This window comes from Condylostylus longicornis, unplaced genomic scaffold (assembly GCF_029603195.1).
Source record: "Condylostylus longicornis isolate FDR11 unplaced genomic scaffold, ASM2960319v2 ptg000092l, whole genome shotgun sequence".
Classification (NCBI taxonomy): Eukaryota; Metazoa; Arthropoda; class Insecta; order Diptera; family Dolichopodidae; genus Condylostylus; species Condylostylus longicornis.
In genome coordinates this window covers 616,924-643,878 of record NW_026578060.1, presented here as the reverse complement: position 1 = coordinate 643,878, position 26,955 = coordinate 616,924, and the positions used below count along the sequence as shown (strand labels likewise).

At 25.0% G+C, this 26,955-nt stretch overlaps 2 protein-coding genes across 6 annotated transcripts in view; one reads left to right on the top strand and one right to left on the bottom strand.

Annotated features, from left to right (window-relative positions):
* The window catches only part of LOC129613859 (putative uncharacterized protein DDB_G0282133), a 61,580-nt gene extending 44,375 nt beyond the window's left edge, over positions 1 to 17,205 (bottom strand). The window contains exon 1 of the mRNA XM_055528147.1: positions 17,123 to 17,205. The gene's annotated coding sequence lies outside the window, so the exon portion shown is untranslated. The remainder of the gene's footprint in view (positions 1 to 17,122) is intronic.
* LOC129613861 (Bardet-Biedl syndrome 1 protein homolog) lies at positions 353 to 26,941 on the top strand. 5 transcript variants are annotated; one of them, XM_055528149.1, is made up of 8 exons: positions 13,221 to 13,395; positions 15,874 to 15,970; positions 24,820 to 25,083; positions 25,156 to 25,271; positions 25,339 to 25,632; positions 25,687 to 26,338; positions 26,395 to 26,666; positions 26,738 to 26,941. In XM_055528149.1, the coding sequence occupies exons 3-8, from the start codon at positions 24,825 to 24,827 to the stop codon at positions 26,939 to 26,941; spliced, it is 1,797 nt and encodes a 598-aa protein (XP_055384124.1). In that variant the 5' UTR covers positions 13,221 to 13,395; positions 15,874 to 15,970; positions 24,820 to 24,824. The 5 variants fall into 5 exon arrangements, with proteins under 5 accessions (XP_055384128.1, XP_055384124.1, XP_055384123.1 ...); XM_055528148.1 differs by having other exon boundaries at positions 15,806 to 15,970; XM_055528152.1 differs by lacking the exons at positions 13,221 to 13,395; positions 15,874 to 15,970 and adding exons at positions 21,647 to 21,813; positions 21,873 to 21,949.
* Positions 26,942 to 26,955: the final 14 nt, after the last annotated feature.

Genomic DNA, 26,955 nt, shown 5'->3' with positions numbered 1-26,955 from the left:
TTTTTGTTTTTAATTAACTTTACAGGCTTCGCATATAATTAACTCAAGCTAAATTTTAGTTGCATCATTCCATTTGGACAATATTTTTTAATTAATTATTTCTTTTAATATATTAGAACAGGATCCCAGTTAATATGACTAAATTAAATTTTAATACGTAAATATTTAAGGGCCATCTTTTATTTGCAAAGGGCAATTTGGTTTGAAAATAATGCAAAAAATGCTCTTGAAAAAGAAAATTTTCTTAAAAAATTTTTTGTTCTTAAAGAATTATGGACGCCTTTCAGTTACGTAATTTCTGGAGAATTGGACTAATGTTAATAAAAATGCATGCTAGTCTTATTCAACTCGATATTATTTCAACAATTTTTTGAAATTTTTTCTTAATATACCCGCTATAAGCACGCAAGACTATATAAGTACCGGTAAAAACATTTTCATGTTATTTTCTCATTAATAAATCATAAGTGTGGATAGTTTTAAATAGAAATTAACGTAATTCGATTAATTTAATATAAATTAGTAACTGCAAATATTTTCCAAATTATTAAAAGAAGAAATGAGAAAAAAATTCAATGGAATAAAGAATAGCCGTTAATTTATTGCACAATTTGTTGTCTATTTTAACACTGAGATTTATTACTTTTACGGTATTCTTATTTTTAATTTTTAATTTTTATTTTTCTAATATATTAGTGCTATCAATTACTATATACTTGTAAAGGAATCCGTTATCGTTTATAAACCATAACTTATATAAGAACAGCTATATATACATATTTATATTTCACATAAATTAATGTATGTTTATTGAATACCATGTGCATTATATTTAAATATTCTTTAACATTTTTTTTGTTTGGGGATTTAGCACACATTAGTGGAAAAAGAGAAAAAAAGATGATGATCTTCATGATATGGGGAAAATTTTTTAAATAGAAAATAGATCTATTTCTTAAAAATCTATCTAATTAATTTCAAATGCAAAATATTTTTTCTTTAAAATAAATTTAAGAGTTTTAAGATCAGAAATTTATTAAAAGTTTCAAGTTTTTTCAACTGTTTATTTCAACTTAACACGTGACCATATTTTTCAATCGCTGGAATTTTTTACTACTTTAAAATCCATAATTAATCAATCTTAAAATAATATTAAAATTATGTTAAAGGTGTTTTCTTTTTAGCACATTTCCAGAAAATTTCAAATGAATCTGTTAATTTCACGCTCTTCGCTTGTTCGTTTACAAAAGTTCGAGATAAAATTTCCATAAGCAAATAGATCTAGTTATAGACCCAAAACTCACGAAATTGCCGAAATCGCCAAGTGCTATATTAGTGTTTAATTTAGTTTGTAATAAATTTAATATATAAAAGTAATAAAAAACAAAATTTGGGATAAGTAAGTTAACTTGGAGTTAAAGGTAAGTTATATTTTTTTGTTATTTAAATTAGAAGAAAGTCAGTTATTTGAAGAAGTACGTAAATATGTCTTCATCAAAATCAAAATTTTGATTAAGTATGTAGCGCACGAAATATATCAGTAAACATAAACATTCGATTCCGAATAAAAGAGAATTTTCTTTTAATACTTTAAAAGATTTTCCTGGTTCTCATTATTGTATCAGAATAGAAGAATTATTCAGAACCAACTTTCAACACTATTAGTCAGTACAAAAAGGGCATTCTTAATGCATACGCAATTCTAAATATAAAAATTCCGTTTTACTATTCATCAGATATAAAATAATCAAACAACAAGTGAAGCCAGAGTAAAAAATAACAATCCTTTTTATCACATTTTTAAATATAGTCGTGTCGTGATTCATCACTTAATATGTGCAGCCAAATGTGAACATATGTATATGTGTACTTATGTTATCTACATATATATAGACCATAGAAAATAAAAATATATTTACAAACACCGATTACAGTAAACTGAATATGAAACATTTTACATAATCTATTTAAATTTAATTTAATTAATAATTACAGCCACATTTCAATAAAATATGAAATATGCGCAATTACAAATGCGTATCTTCATAAACCCTTATTAATTTGTCATGTTTAACAATAACTATAAAATTCAAACGAAAGATCATTGAATATTCTCATTAATATTTTTATTACTTATAATGTAAGTACTTATTTGTGCGTGGCTACTTTCTTTTATTGGATTATGAACATACATATTTGCTCACCAACCTGGAAACGTTATAAGACAAAAACCTCAATAGAAATTTTGATGGCTAAAGTGTCTACCACATTAGAATATTATAAATTATTTTATAAATCAGGTTCTTTTTGGTTTCATCAGATTATTCTTTGATTCGCACTAGAGTTGCAAAATTGTTTTTATTATATTTTACTTCTACACTTTTACTTTCCACACAAAATATTTGCATTTTCAAGAATTTTTTTTTTTTCAAATAAATTCTTATTTCGTTTTTGTTTAAAATTTTTACTACAATTCGAGGAAATAACAATTTTCATGACAGAACCGAGGGAGAAAGTATATTCGATTAGTCGATAAAATTTGTCGATTTTAAAATACATATATCGAGATTTTAATTTTTCAATTTGAAATTTAAGAATATAATATGAATTGGACTTATGGACACTCTCATGCCCTATTTCAAATTGATCACAAAAAAAAATAAAATAACTTTTAAGACCAAAAATGTTGTAATTAAATAAGCAAATTCTTTTGACCTCAATTCTTTCAAATTACAATAAAAATATAAACGTAAGACCTGCATTGATTTATTGGATTTATGATAAATGAAAGTTATTTTGTAAGATTTCACGTTCATTCTTAAATATTTACATTTGTGTATGTATATAACGTATACTTAAAATTCTATTTTAAACAGGTGATTATAACGAAAGTGGAAAAATACCCAATAAAATTACCTTGCAATTGGGACACTTTCTTGTCAAAACAATTTTTTGTTCTTTGTTTTTTTTTGTTAATTTTATAATTGTAAAAGCGGATTTTCAACATTTTTTATAAAGATTCATATAGAAAATTATTCTAAGGCTAGTTTTATTGAGCAAACACATATACTTAGATGTGTACAAAATACAAAATATTTATGTGATAGGAAAACTTTCAATTATGGTGCTCTGTGTTGTATCCAATGTCTATGATTTTATTTAAAAGCAAAGCAAGGAAAATGAAACATTTATAATGAAATAACAAGTACAAATATGCATACATCATTACTAGTTTTCAATAATCGTATTTGCCTCTTTATCTTTCCCATAATTGCTACATATAAGTAGGAATACATGCAATGTAAGTCGAGATTCTAAGTGGACGCATTTGTGTTTTTTTTTTTATTTTCATGGCCTAGAAATTTAATTCCACATACTAAGTTTAAATTTGAAAAAATATAATAAATTGAAAATTTCTTGAAAAGCCGGTCATTGTTGTGAACATTCATGTAGAATATGCTTATAAATGTGTAGCTATATATATATATGCTTTATATACACCATACATTGTTTACATATAAATGTATGGGTTTCACTTATGCATATTAATAATATGAGAAGGACTAGTTCTTCTTCTTCTAACAAGAAATAAATGTATCAATATTGTACAATAACGGAAGTAGAGACAATCGAATGAATTGAAAATATGAGAAATAAATAATATGAAAACACTTGTATGCACTTGTATACAATAAATGCATAATAAATTAAAAATTTTATTTATATTGAGTAATTTTTCATATACGATATATAGGAACTTAAAATAATATTTAAAGATTTCTTAATATTTTATACATACATACTTATGATTGTTTATGTCTAATACTGGGTAGTGCACTTGTTGTATAAGAAGAAGTAAGTCTCACATGATGGGGTCACACACACCGATGGTTCAACGATGGGTCGAAAAACTTGTCTTTTTTTCGGAGGGGGTTGTGATTGACTTATTTCGGATAGCAAATATTTTCAACCCAAACTGTTATAATACAATGAATGTGCACTTTATTTGGCCTTGTTTTTGGTATACAAGTACTTGTTTTCCGAAAGAAACCTTTGCCTTAAATAACTTACATAAATGTATATTACCAAGTCCAAATAATTTAAGGTGAGAATGCAATTTCTTGGTACAAAAATATTTATTTAGCTACATATTTATTCAAAATTAAAATGTAAAGTTTATATAAATACAAATTAGAAAAATATTATTGTTTGTGCAAATGGCTAGAACTTCGTTTGTCTATAATATTTTTTATAGTTGTTTTTAATACTTAGAATGAATTGGGTGAATTTCAAATAAATGTTTTTCCTCCTGGTGTTTGCATTTTATTCTCTCTTATGTGCTGTACACAGCTGATGTATATTTAATGTGATTTCTTTCTTTTACAAAATTTTCGAAGTTTTCTTTATTTTTTTTAATAAATTTTCTCTATTTAATTACAAAATATAAAATTTTTAAAGTATAATAAAAAAAAAACTAAAACAAAAAGGCCATAATGCTTTGGTTCCTGAATTTTTAAAATAAAAAAGCGTCAATATGCCTGATTACAAGTTGGAATTTTTTTTAAATGTTCAACATTACTTATTATAAAATACGGAAGTCAGCTATTGAATTAATAATTTATGGTAAATAAATAAAGGTACGATGCGTTTATAAAATTTCACTTTAAGTACTTTAAAATAATATTTTATTATAAATTATGTAAAAAATACGCAACTATACAAGCATTTTAATTATTTCAACTTTTTAAATTATTTTAATTGAACGTATATGAAGTTTTAGACTCAAACACAAATGCAAATATGCAGGTACTTTTACTAATTACAATTTTGGACATTTCTTTTTATTTTAAAATTATTACAATATTTCACACGTGTTTTACTTCATTTTATTATTTAAATTGATAAAATTTTGAAATATGTACCTATAGTAATGATGTTTAACCTTAAACGCTTGTATAGGTTTGATTGAAAAATCCAAACGCCACCCGCCCAAATAAAATTAAAAAATATGCATAACCCTATTTGACGTCTAAGCATCAACATCAATGTTTGGTGTCTGCTTTACAAATTAATAAAAAGTATTATCAGCAGCAGAAAGCACTAGAAATAAGTGGATTGAATTATATTTTCGAAATTAATTTACAATTTGTAGAAACATGTAAAATGGCAGATGATAACAACAAATTTGATTTAATTTTTTTTTAATTAAGAATTTTATGTAATCTATAGGTTACATAAGATATTTTTGAAAATAAATTAATTTTTTGGCTCTACTATTCATAATTGTTATTTCTATTAATATTAAGACGCCGAGTCTCAATAAATTATTTTTAATGGAAAACATAATATAAGTGTTTATTTTGGGTAATACATAGTACTTATTAGGTACAACCCAAATACATATAAAAATGCATATTGCTAATCAATATGTGAAATAGTTGGCAACATACTAAAGTTATATGAATACCTAAATGCTCTATAGCACTCTATACTATTCATTTTAGTATTAAAGCAAAATTTTTATGTCCCATGTGAATTCATGTATAAAATTAAAAAATGAATATTTTAATTTTAGCGCCTGTTTTTAAAATTGTGAGAATTTAAAAAAGAAAATAAAAATTCTTTAATAATAAATCAAACAATGCGTCGCATTCCATACCCTTGGATTGCTTATATAAGAATTTTGGTTCAAAAAAGCATCTTTACAAACTACGTGTAGGCGTATCGTATCGTACACAATATATGCTTACAGATACATAAACACAACATCCATAAATACCATATTCATATCTAATTCCAAATAACTTTATTTTTTACGGTTCTAAATGTGTTAAATGACACACTTTTTGACTCCATTAATTTTCTCAGAACAAAAAAAAAATCAAATAGAAAAAAAAACCCTCAATATTGCAAACCAAATATCACGTTCAGGGTGTTTTGTGCACGCTTATGCTGTTGCGTTTCGTTTCTCTTTTATATTTTTTTGGTCTACACTTCAATTGGATTTATGTCAATAGCTACTTTACAATAAAGAGCATTAATTAAATACAAACATTACCTATTATTATCTAAACAAAATTAACTAAACCGCATTGGGGTTATTAACATTTTTGAAAAAAAATGTAAAAATGTTTGAGTTTTTCTTAAAATTCTGAGAAAAAAAATATTAATAACGTGCAACTACACATAATGAATTTAGTGTGATAATTTTAGTTTTTTTTTTTGGATTTATGTAATTTATAAATCACAAGAGCAATAATTTCAGGTATAAAACAAATTAAAAAAGATAAAAATTAATAATTTTAAGATTAACATAAAAGTTTTCATTTAGAATGTAAATTTCAAATTATATTTCTAAAATGTGTTCACACATACCATTAAGAAGTTTTGAAGTTTGTATATTTAATGTAATTACTATTATTCGATAACTGACTATATTGGTGGTCGAACGAACCAAAACTTGAGGCAAAAGTTTGAATAAAAGAATACAAATTTTTCATGAATAAACGGGCTGATTTCTTAAATGATGAAGATTTTATCTTGTAAATATTGCAACAATTTGCAGAAAATGGTTCAAATTTCTGATCAGTTGTAGTGGATCAGTATATAGTCTAACTAAAAATAATTGATTTCATAAATAAATTAATATATTCTTTTTAGCACTCAATCATTGAGTCTCAATGTAAAAGTCCTAACAAGTAAGATAGAAAAATTTGTAATTGCTAAAATTATTTTAATTAAAATAAACTTTTTGTGCAAAACCACACAAACACTTTCAAACTTTTACATATCACTTCCCCTGCCAACATAGCACTTCCCATATCTCTAGAAGCCAACATATCACTTCCTGTTGCTTTCGTTCTCTAAAAAATGGACACGTAACTCCATCGCTTATTTAACTGAATATTTTCTATCTTTTTTTGGTATATAACTATAGTAATGACATTATTTAAAAAAAGTCACATAACACATGAAATTATTTTCTATTATCGCATAGTTAAATCTCAAGAAGCCATTCTTATCTAGATTCGATAACAAATAGTTTCACATTTCAATAGAATTATTGAAAAATAGCTAGTATGGAAAAAAAAACTAATTTTGTAGTAAGTATAGTTAGTTCCTAAAATCAAAAAAAAATATTTTGTATAGTATGAATATTTTACCTTTAATTTATACAGTCGCACAAATAAAGTTTAATTGAAATATTAATTTTACTGATTATACCCAAGTATATAATAGAAGCTGCTAAAAACATTAGTTTTCGCCTAAACATATGCAAAATATTTTAATTTTTCAATATTTTTCTTTCTAAAAACTTTCTTTAGGATATAAAGAAGACAGGTGAAAAAGCTTTTATTTATTAATCGCTTTTTAAGCATTTGAGTAACAATATTGTAATACATATTAATATACATTTACATTCGTTTATAATATTTATTAAGTACTTTAAGATAGTGGGAAAATACACTAACACACTCTTAGGCATTGATATACATAAGTATGTATGTTTGTAATAAATAATAAATTACAAACAAGAACGTTATCTTATTGGCACAATATCTAAATCATTTATTTTTCAATATCATTTATTTTATATAATAAATATATAAAATAAATCATATTGAATTTTTAAACAATTATCGTAAAAGTTGTAAACTATTAAGTTATCTAATTTCTAAGTAAAAGAATATCTTGGGAGTAGTGTGTAATTTAATCATTAAAAACGATCAAATTTTAATGTTGAGACGGAATATTAAATTTACGAGACGGAATTGATTCAGGCTGAATATTCGATTACGTTCAAAAACAAATACATAAGTATCTACCTATTTACGTCATAATTTATTATATTACAATATTTTTATTTTATGTTGAACTTTGAGTAAAAATTTTCTATAATTATACTTAATAGAAAGAAATTTAATTAAACTTTTTGTTAATCGCAATTAAATTTTCTACTTATGCATATGCACACATGTTTATGTATGTACAATTGATATCATATTTTTGAGAAATTCACATATTATTACTAAAGTTCATATTTTGACGTCTAACCTATATACATACTTACATAGAGATATAAGTACATGCATACAAACGTACATAAATTATGTAGAATAATTAACTTAGCTTGGAAAATATGGTGTTATTTATAATCGTTATCTCTTTTAGTACTTATCTGCACACATATTTTTGCAGCATGAGATAAATTGTAATTTGCAATTAGAAAAAATTAGGAGCCGAACACAAAATGATTAAAAATTCATGGGACAACACCGTTGCAATTATACTTTAAAATTCACTTTCACTTCCTTTCAAATATTAACGTTACTATTACTATACCAAATCACTTGTATACACCAGGAAATTTATTGTCTTAATCAAACCATTGATTAAGAATTTTAATTTGTAATTTAAAAATTTAGAAATACTTAAGATTGAATATAAAAAAATTCACTACATATGTAGTTATGGCGCAACCGTGACTTTAAAATTGTAACACCTAATACTGCTTTACTACGTCATTTCAGATCTGGCGTCATTTTGACTTATGCAGCCACACACAGTTTTTAATGCTGATTTTGACGTTAAATGTGGTTGTACTACATTGCTTAAGTGGCATCTTACAAATTTTTGGTAAAAAATGTGTTTCAAAACTCAAATTATGAAAATTTTTAAGCTAGACTGCAATTCTTACTATTAATTATGTTGCATGATCGTTACAGAACTTAATTTTAAAGGTATTTTGACATTTCGCAATTAATACTCACGATCATTTCAACCTTATCATTAAAATCATTTTTCCGGCGTTAAAAAAACGTGCAAAATTTTGTTATGCTTAAAAATAATAAAAAGATTTTTAATTATGTTTATTTTTTTGGATAATTTTATTGTAATTTTTCTCATTCATTTTTTTTTTATTTTCTGTAATATTTTGGTGAACTTTGTGTGATGAATTACCGCGGCTTCAAAGAAAAAAATATCATACATAATGTAATATTTAAAACCAGTTCTCTATTTTTTTTATTTTTACCTTAACAGGTAAGTAAATTGATAAGGGTAAATTTATTTTGGGAAAGTGAATTAAATAAGCAGCATTTATAAAATAAGAAATTACAAAAAAAAGGCAAAAATAACAGTAAATGAAACGTCTGTTGTTTTATTTTAAAGATTTTTTATTTTATTTTTGCAAATGAAAGTTCATTTTATTCTGTGAATTATTCATTTACTTTTAATATGCTGCAAGTTGCATTTGAAATTGCATTCAACTTTACTTTTTTTGAAAATTTCTCTTGTCTTTTTGAAATTTCGCTATTATCGCAAATGAATTGTTGTCACACAAAGACCAATAAGCTCAAAAAAAAAAACAACAAACAATAAAAACTGAGCTGCGAAATAAAAACTTAAAAGATAAAATAAAAAACAATGTGCGAGTAATGAAAAATGAAAGTACAAAATCCAAAAATTTTGAGAGAGTTGTGATCTATTTGTGAATAAAGGTCATAATAAATAACGATCAAACGGTTTTAAATCAAAATATAAAATTTGAAATTTTATAAATGCCAAAAACCTTCACTGAAATTCATTAAATTTTTTATAAAACTTTCAAATAGTTGGTGTAAAAATTAAAGTACATGTACGATTGTGTCTTTCAATTCGTGTCAGATAAGAGTTAGTCATGTGGGTTTCTCTCATAATTCAGAATTCTCATGGATTTGATCTTCTACTCTACTATTTCCAATAACGAACATAATTATGTATAAAACTTCTTCATTTTGTTTGGACACTTGTTTATAAAATATTATTCAATAAATAACTTTATTGGTCAAATTGAAAACGTTCCATGGCCAAAGTAAACATGCAGGTGGATTTCCCCTCAATGTCCAAGCATTCAGACAATATTTTTAACCAATCAAAATATTTCATTTTAACTAACGCATATGCAAAACTGAAATCGCCTGACAGTTCTGTCATCACTTTTTTGAGGTAAAAAAAATTAACTTTTGAATGAAGGTTAAAGCCAAACTACATACTTTGTTAGGTTATGTGTTTATTAAAATATCAGTTCTTCGGTACACAAAAGGAAATCGAAAATTTTTCTTATTACATATAATCAACTTACAATTACAGTTGTTTACACTACAGTTGTAAGTTGATTATAGTATAAAAATTATTTTGTTCGGACTTTTGGGCAGTGAGAGGAAACGCACCTTACGTGCTTAAATTGCATATGCGGTAGCACTATTGTTTATTAAATGTCACATAGCATTACGCGATTTTTTAGGCATTGACAACTATTAAGTAGTGCTTTGAATTTTTTATATTAAAGATTAAAAGATATAAAAATTACTTTTATACTTCTTACATATTTGAATAATTAGAATTAAATGATAAGCAAAATTAACACTTAGAATTACGGAACAAGGTACTTTTTTTAAAGAAGCTTACCAAAAATTTCTGAGGAAAAGTGATTAAACTTGGATTGGTGCTAAATTAATAGTTTTCGTTTGAATTGGCTTGACATATGAAGAATTTCAAACTTTGCAATTACAGTTATGTCTACAGTTTTCTACGTACATACATTTAATACTGATGAGCAAAAAAAAGTTAAATTAATATGTTCGCTAAATTTAAGGTATGTAGTATAACTAATATTTTTGTTTCTTAATTACATGCATATACATACATATACAAAAGTACATAAAGAATATTGAGTAAAATAACAACTTACTATATTTCATTATTCTTTTAGGTGTAAAAAAACAAAATCAATGTTTGATATTGCAAATATGTATGTATGTACATATTAATTATCATTGAATGTCTAGCCTCCTTAAATAACGGCGAACAATATTTTTTGTTGAAGCAAAACAAAAGTTTCACTTGAATACACTTTTCACTTTTGTGTAACCATTTTTGTAACACAATGGAAATTATCACAAAGATTTTAGATTTTAAGATGAGCTAAGAATAGCATTGCTAAATAAACTAATATACTTATATATTTATATACTATTTAGCATACTTAAAAGTATTTTCTAAAAAAAAAGCTTAAATACAGAAAAAAAGTTGTAATTTCCGTTGAATATTGGAGCGACATTTTGATTCGTTTTTAAGCGCTTACTCTCACATTTTTTTTTACTAGTAGAGCTGTGCCAAATTAGGTTTTTGTTTGTGTATTATTTTCGAACATTCATGTATCATTTTACAGGTCAGCGGTGAAGATACGATCTGGTAAAATATTCTATACTTATATGAACCCATTGTATACCTACCTACCTGTAAATTCAGTCAATTTTTAAAAAGTATTAGTAAACACCTGAATAAAAATAAGTTGTACGGCATTTACTACCTATGTATGTATGTATTTTAAGAGTTTTACACGTTTTGGGCATTATTTACGCAAAAAATACATTTATTTTTATTTTGTGTTTAACGATTTTTAAAGTTTTGCAATATTTTTATTTTAAACCCGTGTATCTCTATAATTTCTGCTTAGAATTTTTATGTGTTCAAAATATAATTTTAAGATGTCAATGAACCAAAATTTTTACAATTTCTTTGAAGTTATTCTTCTTTTGTGTTTTACAATTTAGTTGTAAATGTACTTAAACTTTTTAACTAGAACGACTAAAATTTCGGATTTTTTTTTTTTCGGAATTTTTAAATGGGATTTTTAAAAATAGAAATTTTTTTGAATTTATCGTAAGATACATAGTTAGGTACGTACTTCAGGAATTTTGTAGAATTTAATATAAATGAGTTTTAAAAAGTTGAGAAATATTTAAAATATTTAAATTTGATTTAAAGCTTTTTTTGTGAAATTAGGGGCCTCAAAATGGTTCATAAACACTCGATGTTTCATAGATTCATACATATGTAAGTATAACACATAGTATATTTTAGAATAGTATTTTTACAAAGCCAAACCTCAGTCTCTTCACTAGGCTTACTATTTACAGGCAACAAAAGAAAAACTACGTACAATGCAGATACTACGTAAGATCTATTTTTTATTTATATTTCCTGTTAATATGGTAGAACTTTTGGATTTTAAAGTGTATCCTTTTATATAAATTTCGTAAACAATTCACTTTAGGATTTAGTAGATTTTAGCGATGTATTTCGATATGTTTAAGTATTTTGTGTGCACACAACTTTGTTTTTAAACTAATTGAGTTCCATGCAAAATAATATTATCATTGCAATGGCATGTAATGAATATGTATGTCTACATACGTATGTATATGAATGTATGTTGATATATATAAAATACTTTATAAATTTTTTGATAAACATATTTCTTAATGTTTATGAGAAACAAATGAGTTCAATGATAAACAAAACTCGAATTTCCTGTATATTTTAATTAGTCTCATGTTTCGTAAGATTTTGTTTTGCATTTTTAAGAACCCGACTCCGACATTTAAATATAAAAGTCTTTTTTTTTTTTTTTTTTACAATTCATCAATTTTTTCATGAGCAATTTGTTTTTTTGAAAATAATTAATACGTACGTAGACTTTTTTTAAAACTTGAGTTTTTCAAAATTCGACAATGTTGGTTGAACTATTTTCATTATAGTGGAGGCAAAACACAAACATAATATTATTATGAAGGCAAATACCAATATTCTACATTAATAATAATATAATTATTAATTTAGATCAGAAGATTTCAATGTAATTACATATGTTCGTATTAAATACATTTATATGTATGTAGTAAAAAGAAGACATCCATAGAAACATAGTTTCCTCAAAATTTAATGAACTTTCTTGTTTAAGAGTGGTATTATAATTAAATTCAAGGTTAAAACATATGCCTACATTGATTTGACTAAATAACTGTCTCTAATCTTTTGGGCGAATAAAACAAAGAATAATGGAAAAAATACTGATACGGTAGTTTGATATTTTTATTGCACTTGACTCTAAATTAATAATTTTGTCTACGTTATACCGGAAAGTATGTGGTTTATGTTTACTTTCAGACTAATTGCGTTGTAGGAACACGAAAATTCATCAAGTCAAACTTGTTCTAACTTAATTACATATCTTATATAACTAAATTAAATAACAAGAATATGTAGACAAAAATTTAAAACTAATGAAAATCTAGCAAGTACAAGAAAAAATTTAAAAATAATGACAAATTTATATAGTGCGTCTAACAACCGGTGTGGAGTATTACAGTTTGAAAATAAAATCATGTAAAAAAGAAAAGGAAAGGTTGATTAACCTGTTGCGTGATACCAGTACGATTGTTTATTAAGAGAGTTGTTCTACAAGTATAAAAAATCGCAACAAAAAAATTTACCACATTTCTTAAAAAGAAAAAAAAAATCTGCAAACTCGATAGTCCCTTTTGTTAAGAAATGATAAGAACTGTTTGTGTATGTAAAATATCCAATTCCTAAAGCATTTTATCTTCATTCTGCTTGTTATTTTTAGTTATTAGCGATTACGACTCATATGTGATTCATTAAATTTATCACTATTAATAACGCAAGTTCAGAAGAAAATCATGATGCTATTAGTTTGCGGTAACGCGACACGTACTATAAAGAAATATTTTCTAATTTTCACAATGAATTTTATAATTTGAAATTTTTTAATTTTTGATCAATTATCGACTAACTAGATTTAAGAAGTATTTTCTTGAGTTTTAATCACAAAGACATTTGTACGAACCCACAGAAAGTGAGTAATATACCTACCTCTTTTTTTTATAGCCTTATAATAGGTACTAGGTAACCTTTATGATAATGAATGTTATCTTCAAAACAATGATAAAAATCATAAGTTTCGGAAATTCCCTTTAATTTTTTGAATTTCTTGAAAATTTTGCTTGAAAATCTAATGAAATTTAATTATTTTAATATAAAAATTATTTTAACCAATACGATTTCTCAAAATACACCTAATTTGGCCTTAATTTAACAACAAATACATAAATTGCCTATCTTATCATACTTATGTAGATAAATTTCATACTCTACCCACTTAAATGATTATAAATTTGAAAATAATCGATTAACTATTACTTATTTGATGCTTTTTTTTTTGTAAACATTTCTTAATTGAAAATATGCTTATTCAAAGAAACACTTTTAAAAGAATCATGTATAAAATAGCTGGGATTTTAAATACGTATAACAATGAGTTAGGACCAGATTAATAGGCATACATTATTTTAACAAGTTGCATTAGTTTGTTGTATATCGTTTTCTCTGTTGTATTTTCGAAATATGTATACATATATAATATGTAGCTCAATATGTGTGGAATTATACTTTTGGACCACCATATCAATATTCATATAATCAAAGACAATCAAAAATTAAAAGAAGAAGAAATAAAAATTAAGTTTAAAATATTAAAATAAACTTTTTCCCATGATTACTTAATTTTATTATTTGAACTTTGTTGAACTTTTTAATTTTACAGTTGCATATAGTCAACATATAGTTTTCTATAATTAAGTATTTTATGTGTATGAAATTTGTCTCTCATGTTGGCAACTTTTGTGTAGAATTAATTGTTTTAATTATTTTTTCTAAGGTTAAAAGAAAGTTAAACTTTACGATTAATTATTTTAAATATGTTAATACAAAATAATCCAATTTCTAATTAATAAAATTTTCTTCAATGTTTCAAAATTTAAATTTGAAAATTTTTTTTATAGAAGTGACACCTCTAATTGCTTTCAGAACATTAAAATCAACTACCATAAAAACCAAATAAAAATTTTACAAAAGATATTCCATATAAAGTTTGTTTTGGTTTGGAATCACCAATTATTCTAAAAAGAAAACCCTCTCTTTTCATTATTTTAATGAAATGTGTAAATTAAAAATTTTAAGACAATTAAATTCGTGAGTGGAATTCAGTTCAATCGTTTTTTATTTTACAAGTATAAAACAGAATTCAATGTCAATATTTACAATTGTTCTTCAATATTATTATTGATAATAATGGTTATTTGTAGCTTATTTGGTTGTCGATTGCATCTGTTTATAAGTAAATGTGTAAAATTATGATTACAAAACATGATTAACTTTTTATATGTACTTAAATTAACAATAAAATTATATTTGTATATGAATTTGTATACATAATTATATGTGCGTAATTTAATTAAAGTGTCCATGCAGGTGTGTTTGTAAATTTTTTAATTAAATGTTAGTGTGCATAAGCAATGGAGTAATGGCTATAATAGTAGTTAAAAGCGAACTACTATTTTCTTAATTTTAAAAAAGCTTTAAATTTGTTGCATTTAAAATAAAAATTCTGTTATTATAAACGAATAGCACTGATCGAGTCATAGCTGTTACAAATAAATTAAAAGTTAAAAATAATTTATTTATTTAAATAATTTTGATACGTTCACAAATAAAAAGAAACGTTGAGTTGGAAATGCTCGAAAATGCCACGCTTTTCATATATGAATGAATAGTAGTTCAAGATCTGATTCATACCATACATACGTATATATGCCTTCATACATATATATCTATTCGTTTTCATTAGCAAATCATAATGGGATTTCCGCAATGTTATTTTTTATGTTATTTGTTAATAAATATGATAAACGGATGTGTATTCGCCAAGTAAGAGATATTAAGTCTATATGTTAAAAATGAAAATAATAAACTTTCTAAGACATAATTTAAATTAATATAAATAAATGCTAATTTAGTATACATAGGATACATATTATATTTTGAAAATTGTAAATATTTTAAAAATGCTTGAAGTAAAACTTATTTTAAGTAAATCATTAATCGTTGTTTTTTTTTTTAGCTACAACATAATTTTTTAAAGACAAGCTTAATGGAAAGTAGAAATAAATGAAGTCACTTATTTCACAGCTGAGGAGAGTAATTTGATGTGCAGTCTTTGCATAACGACTCAATATTCATTTGGAGTTACATTACCATTTTAATACATTCGAGAATATATATGCAAGTAAGTTCTTATAAAAATTACTGATTATGGAAAATTATCCAACAAAATTATCAAAAAAAAAAAAAATGAAAATAAGTACAAATATAAACTAAAGATGTTATTTTTCTCTTTAAGCATATTTTTATTAAAAAAAAAATTTAAGAATAAAATTTAAATAGCCACGTAATAAGTTAAAAAAAATTGCTTTGCATTTTTTAGTCATGATTTGCAAATGACAAATTACAAAACTTATAAATGACTTTCATTCACATTTTCAATCATTGTGATCACCGGCATTTCCACTTTATCATCCACCATTTAATTAAATAGCATGTCAAAAATTCGATATAAGCGAAATCATAAACTTTTAACAATTACTTGTTGTCCGTTCCTATTTTACTTATGTAAATATATTTTTTTGGCAGTCTTACATATGAGCGAAAGAATATTTCGCATTTGACTTTTAAAATGCATTAAAACATTGAAAATTTATACAATCCTTAAGAAATTTTGAACTATAAAAATTAATACGGATTATCTCATTTGAAATTTTTTTGAAAAATTTCTTTCTTTTGAAAAATTTAATTAAAAACACAGTGAGTTTCAATATTTTACATGACACATAACAAAATGTAATAAAATGAAGTTTGATGCAAGATATTTTAAAAAGTTTTGATCGATCACATGGTCTCAATTCTATACATCAATAACGTTCACCTTCTTATTTTTAATTATTAAAGTTTAATTATTTTAGAATTAAAGCAAGCAAAAAAAACCATAATGGAGGCCAATACCAACAATGTTACTATTATTTTTGTAAAATTTTTTATATGTGTAGCACATACATACATAAAAATAGCAATATTTAAAAAATGTGGTTAAGGTATCAATCAATATTAAATATTCGATATAATTATGTACATAAAATTAAAAATAAATACGTTCTATGATGACATAAATTACGTTACGATCAAGATTTTTTTTTATTTTTTCATTTCACAATTATTTTAATTTTATGGCCAACAAGTTCAAGTTGATCATGCTTTTACTGTATATGAAAATGTTTTTGAAAAAGGTAAAAAGCACTTAAAAATTTTGTGTTTAATTTATAGTTTAAATAAAAAATCTTAATATATGTATGTACATATAATAAACTTCTTATATTTGACTTACATTTTGATAGTTATGAAAATGAAATATTAATCCAAAAATAATAATCCTCAAAAATTAGGCAATAAAGTAGAATTGTATTCCTCAAATGTTGTTTGTTTTTCAAAATAATGAAAAATATTTTTTATTTTAATTAAATCAACCAAGAATTTATTGAATTTTAATAATATTATAATTGTTAATAATTATTCACTTTAAAATTTGTTTATTCACTGTAATTTTTGTAATAACACTATTCATATAAAGGCGCTATTTTCCATAAAATTAAAAATTTCAAATTCACTTTGTATAACAAGAAAATTCACTAAATTAGATTTTATGCCTTATATTTTAATTCATAAATTTAAAATTTATTCCCATTTGAACAAAATAGAGTCTTTATATAATTCACTTCTTTATTTTCTTTATTTTATTCAATACAAATATTTACACTTTTATCTATAGAACATAAATAAAATATTCTTTATCTTTAAGTACACAAAACATTCTTTCTTTTCAAGTAAGTAGGTAAATGTATGGATATATGTATGAATGTATGATTCTCAATATTCAGATAAAAATTTAAGTAAAACTTTTAAGTATTAATGTATGTAATTAGATAAAATAATTGTATGTACATATAAGTTAAGTATGTATGTATGATACAGAATTTTTAATTAATTAAAAGATGAACAAAAAAGATATGTAAAAAATGTTGTAATAAAATTATTTTTAATTCAAATTAACAATTTTGTACACAAACACACTACACTCAATAAATATGAAAATATAAAACGTTCAAAATACGCGATCTTATGAGTAATCATCCGCGAAATTTTATTTTTTGTAAATATTAATGTTAAAGCGATCGCGAAATAATCAATACTGATGTTCGGCAGTGAACAAAACCTAATCATAAATACAAAAGCTACATATTAAATACAACAAAAATATTATTTTACTAAAAAAATTATTAAAGTTTTTTTTACAATATGAAATGAGAAGTTGATATTTTTTTTATTTTTTTTTTATTTAAATATTTATTTACAAATACATATTCACAAATGCATACTATACTTACTATATTAACCATACATAAACAAAAACGTGTACCGTATCTTGTATTGTCATTATATCTACTCTATTGAACTTCTAAACAATAAAATTGAAAATTTATTCAATTTATCATATTTAGCTTATAATATAAGAGAAAAAAAAAATAAGTAAAATGGGAATAACAGTGAAATTAAAAGCACTAAAATAAAAGATGCATTAAGAACTGTAAAACTTAAACTCCCAAACTTAAGTTGATAACAAAACAAGAGTGATTTTGCGTGGCGAAATGTTAGAATTAATATAGAGTACACATATTTAAATTACCATAGATTGAAGCAAAATTACTGCCTGAATTAAACCGCCTAAACTCCTATTTTACTGCTGGCGGTTTCTTCTGACATCATCTTGTTCTTATGTTCTCAAAATTCTCTTTACCTTACGTTCCTTATAATTTAAAAGTTCTTTTGAGCTAATAAATAGTTAACTCTTAAATAGTTAACTTAAGCCAAATTTTTGAAATATGTAATTATAAATAAATAAATACTTTCAGCTAGTTGACCCATTTTGTGCAATACTAGAAATGTCTTCAACTTGTATAGAAAAGCGGCTTTTGTGTATCATGAATATATTCTAGGAAATGTTGAGTTAATTTAACTTAATAAATTTTGTAAATATCGGGAAAATTGAACAAAATAACGAAAACTGTTCACGACTGTTGTCAATTGTATTTACAGGATCTTAAGATTGACTTCATAACGAAATTTTGAAGTTTAATTTGACTTACTTTAGCTGATTTCTTTGTCGTTTTACTTATTTTTCGCTTCCAATAAGAAATTTGAGAGAAAATATTCACTATCAATGTTCACAATGTTCACTATAAAATTAAAACACACTTACATTTCTACCATATATCTCAAGATACACAATAAATATGTTTATATAAACATACATACAAAGATAAATGTTAGCACATGTGTAAAGAAATCGCTTGTTATACAAAATCCTATTATACTAATAAAAAATAAGCAATATACGATCGCAAATCAAGCTTTAAAATACCCAAATAAACGTCAATGAAAGATGAAAGCAAAAACATTTAAATTTAATGAAAAGAAATTGGCTCTATTTCTAATTTAGTTTCAACTTCATCGAATCAAGTTTTCATGTCATTCGGATTTTTAGTTTTTACGAATAAAAGCTTTCAATCTACTTATATGTGAATGGTCGCTCAATAATTGATGGAAATTGGACAGATATAATAGAACTTGTCCGATAATTTAAGGTAAATTGCTTATCAATTAATACACTATACTACAGTTGAATATTCTAGTTTAAAATTCTAATATAAAATTCTTATATATTGTAGATGTAGGAAGGGAACGGATTGTTCTGCCTGTAAACAAATCCCATTTGATGCAAAACAAGATTCGGAAGACTGAAAATTGGATGACGAGAATCAATTATAATCAAGAGAAACCTGTTAAAGCTTATTACACCATCAGCGACCTAATGCCGGTTACAAGAAATGTACATGTCACTCTCACCGCAGTATTCGCCCAGCTTGTGCAAATTCCCTTTTATCAAACATTTTCCAGTTTAAAAATTCATAATAGTAGAGACCTGATTTGTATCTATTTCCAAGTAAAATATGCTAAAGTATTATAATAATTCATATGATATATTCAACCGAGAATCTTTGCGCTGGTCTCTTAGTTTTATTCGAATACTCTACATAAAATTTTGAGATATAAGAAATTTAAAAGTCTCTTACAAGTTTCTCATTATTAATTCTGTTTGAATAAGGAATTTTGATCAGTAAAGTACTTAGCATTCAAGAGTTTAACAGCATTAATACACAAAAACATTTGTAACATCCAACAAAATGTTCCAAATAGAAAATGTTAGGAATTTTGTAAATTTCATAAATAAATATTAAGAATACGATTTAGGTTAAAAATTTTATATTATTATTACTAGTTAAAGCAATATTAAGTTTCCACCACTATTATTTTGTTTAATTTGTCAGTTAGCAATTGAAAGATTTGGGTATGTAAATGAGAATGGACACAATCAATTAACAATTTATTTAATGAAAATCAACAAAGGAAGTGATTAAACTAGAAAGTTACAATTTCTAACCAAGGAGTATATAATAAATCATTGTATTGCAAACCAATCATGTGTTTATCGCTAGTCTTACGTTACTTTTTATCTTTATTTACAAACCGGTATTTCAGTATTCTTTTTTCTCTTTTTCATCAACAAAAATATTCACCACAAGCATATAAGCATAGATAATTGCAGTTCTACTAAAATGTTGATGACTAAACATAGACCCTTACCATTTACCATTTAAAAACCAGTAATAAACAAGTAGCACTACTAATTATATAAAGATTCTCATATATTTTATGAATTTTACAAAAGTGACTCATACTCTACGTCTTGTGGTCTGGAAATTCAATAATAAAAATGAAATGCAGAAAACTATCATTTTCAAGAGTAAAAGGTTAACAGGTACATTTTATCTTTGGGGCAATCTTATTTTATGCTTGTGTCATTTTATTGGCGGAAGATTCTGTTTTAAATTGCAGAAATTACTTCTCATAATGCATTTAGAATAATATTAACTATTCCTTAGTGTTGGTATCAAATTGACCAATTAAGAATGATTACTTATTGATTCGTCCTTAATCATATTCACAATATAAATTATTGGAAAAGGTGCTACTAATTTAGTGCCTTAAAATTCTATAAAAATGCTATTATTAAATTGTATCCATTAAAAATTATGAAATTTTTCGAAAAGACAAAATTTAAATAAGTACCTACTTTTAGTGCATATTGTGTTATGGCCTTTATTTTGTTTTTTATGTTGATAAATGGTGCAGCACAATAGATTATATTATAATATAATGGTTGTCCAGTGGATAATATGCATAGAATCATATATATAGTATGTGATGAAAGTAAAGTGTACATACAATATTATTACAAAATACCCAACAATACGATTAGTCATCTTAAATATTACTGATCGCAAAACTTGTACTTGTAATAGCCTCAAACTAAGTCTTATTATTATTAATTTTAATTGTACATCTATAATTTTATTAATATAAAGTTTTAAATAACTTTTGAATTGGGAATAATTAATGCATTACTATAAGTGTTATGTGATCATTTCACTTTAACATAGTTACCTTAATTTACTCATCAGCTCATTGATTCATAAAGTATTGTATATGATTTTAAAGCTGTTTTCATTGGATTTGAGGAGAAAAAGTAATGAGGTGTTCGTGATTATATGGAATCTTATGCAAGATATTTAATTTTAACTATTTAACTTCGAATTTTCATAATACAAATACTGCTTAGTGTGTTATAAATTTTTTCTTAATTATAAAAATTATATTTTTGTAGGGTGTGTACACCCTAAATTAAGATTAGTTTTCATTAAATATATTCATATTATTGTATCAGAGAAATTTTTTGAGATTCAAAAGGTATTAAAAATTCGCGACTCTGTTTGGAAGTCAATGTCTATGCCGTAATAAATCATTATAGTTACTTTTACGGAATATCGAATTTCGGGTGAATTTAACTATGACTTTAAAAACAGAGGCATCATTTTCAAAAACAGTTATTAAGATTTGAATGTGAGTTCTTTGCCAACTGATAGCTTATTGTTTTTTTGTTATAATATAATTTTTTTCAGAAACGTGGTTAATCATTTAATAAGATACGTGATATCATTTAATTTGGATGGCACTTTAAAAGTGATCACAGGAAAAGGTATCTAAATTTCTGTATCTAAAATAACAATCTAATGCTACCAAATTTCTTAGATAAAGTTCCAATAATAGCATCAATTGAATCATTTGAAACATAAAGGAAAATGTTTAGGGAAAAGGGAGAAAAACGGAGAGGAACTTAGTATTTCAATACCAAATTTAATCCTACAAATCTATTCATTTTAATTTAACAATAATGTCAAATTAAATTTAGCACCAACTTCTTTTATTTTCTGTATGGCTTACAGCAACAATTACTTGAATTTTACAAGCATATTCAACAATTGTGAATTTTTGTAAGATAATTAAATTTGAAAATAACTATTTTTATATTTTTTCTTGTCTAAAATTTTATGAATTTTACTATCTTTAATTAAATTTTAAAAATTATAAACAAACAACAAAATGCACTAAATTTTAGTAAATGAACTTAAAAAATTTTTCGCTTACTTTAAGGACAATAGCAATAATGATTGCTTGATTTGAGAAATTGTATGGATAATAAGAGGGAAAATTCAAGTTTGTCAACATTTTTCTATAATTAACAAAAGCATATTGTGTAAATCGGTGAGAAATATACCATAAGCTGTTATTCATTGTATTTTGTTTTTTAAGTTGAATGGCTAAATTATGCTATTTATTTTCTGGCAAAGCAATTTAAAAACAAATTCATACATAAATTTTATGTTAGCCTAGACTTTGTCATACAAACAATAAAAAAAAATTTTCTTATTTACATACATGCGTCCACATATGAGCGCATCTAATTTTCTCACTGTAATAATTGCATAAAATTAACAGAAAATAATTATATAACAACTATTGGAATGAATGGTGCCCAAAATTTTATAAAATAAAATTATAATCTTAACTGTTATTGAAATAAATGGAAAATTTTATAAACACCCTAGTTGAATATTATAGCCAAAGAAAACTTTAATATTATTGTTTAATTAATTAGAAGTTTTAAAAAGAATTTTTGGAATTTTTTTATAATAGCGATTATATAATTATTTCGAATTTATTGAGTTCAAACATGAACTTTTTATTTAGAATGAAATAAGTGTACTTGAATCTCTGTGACCTTCAATGTAAATTAAGTCGTTTAGAATTAAAAAAAGAATTGTGGAAATTTTTAGTATTAGAATTCCTATAGCACGCGCTGCATATATTAACGTTATCACTTATCATACTTAAATTTATTGACATTTAGATAACATTGTACAAATTTTCTATAAGTTTTCAATAGGAGAAATGAAAATCTGCAATAAAAATATTTTATAAAAGTGTTTTTCTTGGACAAAATAATTTTGAATGAAAAATTATGGAAATGTTTTACTTACCCTTGAAAACTTTCTAACAAGTTGTTATTTTTAGTATTTTGATGACAAAACATCGATTTTTCAAATTAGGTAAATGACAAAAAATATATTTTTTTTAAAATACAATATTCTCGTTCGAAACTAACTGCAAGTTTATTTAGCAATATTTTAATTATCTACATATGTATGTATTATAAACTTAAAATATAATATTTATTTATTTATATACAAGTTTTGCAGTATTTTTTATTCCTAACAACATTACATAATTTATTTATTTTATTAAGTTAGTTAAACTATTAAGATATTTAAAATTATCTATAGCGTTAGAATGCACTCTCTTTTAGTGCAATCGTGTTTTTAAAATAGTTTCATTCTGCGTTGTTTGGCTCTAAAAACATTGTTATTTTTGTAAGCGTTGCCATGGGCCAGTTTAACATATACGTCAAATTTTTAGTATTGTTAAAGTGGAGTATATAATGTAGTTTGGTAATTTTAATGCCATGACACAATTGATTAAATAGTACCATCAAAAAAAGCGAACACCAAAAAATCTAAACAAATGGAAAACTAAGTGACGGCTGAAAATAAATTTGAAAAAATTTGTAAACTTTCCTGTGTTCCCTTGTTTTTAAGTATTTTTTTTAAAGGAAGTCAAATTTGTGAATGGAAATGGCAAAAGTTTCTTTCATAATAGATCATGCAGTATTAGAAAAAACAGTTTCCCAAGTTCTACCGAATAATAAAATTCCACCTATTCTTCTGTCTTAAATTTTGCCTTATGCCTATTATTGATTTCTAATTAAAATTAGCTAAGTAAACAAATATGTGTGTTTCGAAATTCGAATCATACAACAGACTAATATAATTTAATGCAAAGACATACTCTTAAAAATTTCTATTGAACCTGCAATAGATTGAAGTTATAATGAAGCAATCACATGTCAAAAACGCACAATTTTTTATGATGATGAAAGGCTTATCTATTTTCTTTTTCTTTTAATGTTAATAAAACTTAAAAGTTATTACTGATTTTAAAGAAACCGTACTTTATTGAGATATTGAAATTTTTTTAACAAAAAATTATCTTTAATTAAAAGCGATTTTCCTTTAAAAAATTGTTGCATTTATAATTCCGCGTCCTAAAATATATGATATTGCGCAAGTCTGATAAGAAAACGTTGCTACGATAAACATAATTATTTGTTTTGAAAAGCAATTGAACAGAAAAACTCTTAAAAACACTCTATACGAGGTGAAAAATTTTGCAGGTGATCTCAAATCAATAAAAAAAATGTAATAATATACTTGTAATTTTAAGTTTTAATTACGTATATATTAAAGATAAATCCTAGATTGAAAAAATCATAGAACTGCTCTTGTTCTTGTTTGCAATAGAAATAAAAAACAAAAATCTGTCGTGGAAAGGAAATATAAACATGGTTCTTGCGCCATAACATTAATTTAAGATACTAGAAATTTACAAGTTTTTACAACCATATGCCTGTCCAATAATTCATGTAACTAAAACTATTTCTCAATATTCTAGATAAAATGAAGCCTACAAAATGGTTGAATGCTTACTCAGAACAGCAAACTTGCCTTTATACTTTGCCATCACTATTAACATTATGTGATTTAAAAAATGATAAATATTCCAAGTTAATAGTTGTTGATATACCAAAGGATTTCAAAGGGCGAGCTAAATTAAAAGTGTATAAAGGCACTGGTATGGTAAGTGAACAGGGTCTGCCAGGTATACCATCGTCCGTAAAAAGTTTTTATATCGACGAGCCGGAACCAAAAATTCCTAGTAATTATAAATACTAATATATGTAGATATTTTTCATTAATTTTATCACAATAAATTATTTTTCATTTACAGTAATAGCAGTCTCAATTTATTCATCTGTTTTATTTTATCGAAACTTGAAACCGTACTACAAATTTACGTTACCTGAAATGACAATCGAACCGCTAGAAATTGACGTTTGGCGCAGGGTATTTAAATTTCGTAGAAATAAATATGTATATTTATTTGTACTACATTAATTGCTATTTATTTTAGTTACCAATCGAAAAACCATCAAATCAACAAAGTTTAATCGAAAATTTAGCCTCTATTGATGCATCGATTTTAACTGTACAGTCGCAGAAATTATTGAATTTGCCAGTTGAAGAGAGAGATGAATATATTAAAAAGTATGCGGATACTCCCTTACAACGATTGTCTGTTATAACGGCTATGACTTCCTTACAGCGGACATCAAGTGATTCTAATCCACCATCTTGCCTAGTTTTAACTACTGAGCATGGTGAAATATTAATGATTGATACACATAGTTTTGGAATAATATACCAAGTATTAACAGCGAGCCAATTAACTGTATTAAAAATAAACTTACCGTCATTGTAGGCTAGAATTTGTCCATATGAAACGACTCCTAGTTTAATCACAGCTAGCGGGCAATTTGATACAGATTTTCGAATTGTAATAGCAAGTAGAGAAGGTGCTTTGTATTTATTAAGAAAATCTTGGCTTGAGGGAAGAGAAATTATACGCATCGATGAACCTGCTATTGGATTAGTTCTATTACCTGTTGATCAAACTATTGTTGCAGCTGGAATGACAAACACTTTAACTTGTTATTCAAAAAAAGGGAAAAAACTGTGGTCGGTTGATTTGGTTGAAGCACCAATATGTATGACTCCAGTTCACCTGCCACATCTAGCAATGACTCTAATTGCTGTAGCTTTAAAAGGTGGTCTAGTTCAATTGTATTCACAGAGAATGGTCGTTGATGAATTTCGTTTGGAAAACACTGTACAAGCAATGATATTTGGTCACTTAGGACAAGAAGAGCATTGTCTTAGTTTAGTACTTGAAGATGGCTCTTTGCTAGTAAAAATTTTGAAAAGAACTGCAAATTTTGAAGCCGCTGACGTATTAAGTGGAAGTAAAACAAATCTCTCTGATACGTCGCTAACAAAAAATCCAAAATTGGATATTCCTAAAAAAAGTTCAATATTTGTTGAGCAAACTATAAGAGAAAAAGAGAATGCAAAAGGTTTTGCATTTATAAAAATAAAATTACACTTACTTATTTTAATATTTATTTTGCAGCAATGTATGGTAACTTTCAAGTTGAATTATGGCGGTTACGATTAACAGCTGCTAAAGCTACAGTTGAAGCTATAAGTACATCAGAGAGTACAATATCTGGAGACTCGAAACATGCCCCAATTAAATTAGCAGCAGAAATTTGTGGAGTTGGACCACAATTTCGTTTATTTTTAACTATTGAAAATATGTCAACTACGAAACCAGCCACATTTTTGACGGTGTTATTGCATGCAGATAAAAATCATTATCAATTACCTAAGGCAGTAGCAAATGTAAATCAATATACATACATATACATCTACTTGTTTACGAATATTTTGAAATTATTTTATATTATTTTTAGTTACCTACTTTGATTCCGGGAATTCCAATGAAAATTGACTTTGAAGTAAACGCAGTATTAGATCCAATAGATCACTTACCACCATCAGATTTGACCGTTGAAAAGGCTATTGTTAGGATATTTATACTTAAAAAAGGAAATACAAAACCACTTATTGCAGCTGTTGTTACTATGCCTGAGTCAGAAGCACCCTTAGATATGTAATTAGATAAATAAAT

Excerpts from the sequence above, each read along its gene's own strand:
- LOC129613861 (XM_055528153.1), top strand. The coding sequence starts at position 24,825 with ATGAAGCCTACAAAATGGTTGAATGCTTACTCAGAACAGCAAACTTGC. Across the intron at positions 25,084-25,155 it reads GCCGGAACCAAAAATTCCTA|TAATAGCAGTCTCAATTTAT; the intron begins GTAATTATAAAT and ends TTTCATTTACAG. Across the intron at positions 26,667-26,737 it reads TACCTAAGGCAGTAGCAAAT|TTACCTACTTTGATTCCGGG; the intron begins GTAAATCAATAT and ends TATTATTTTTAG.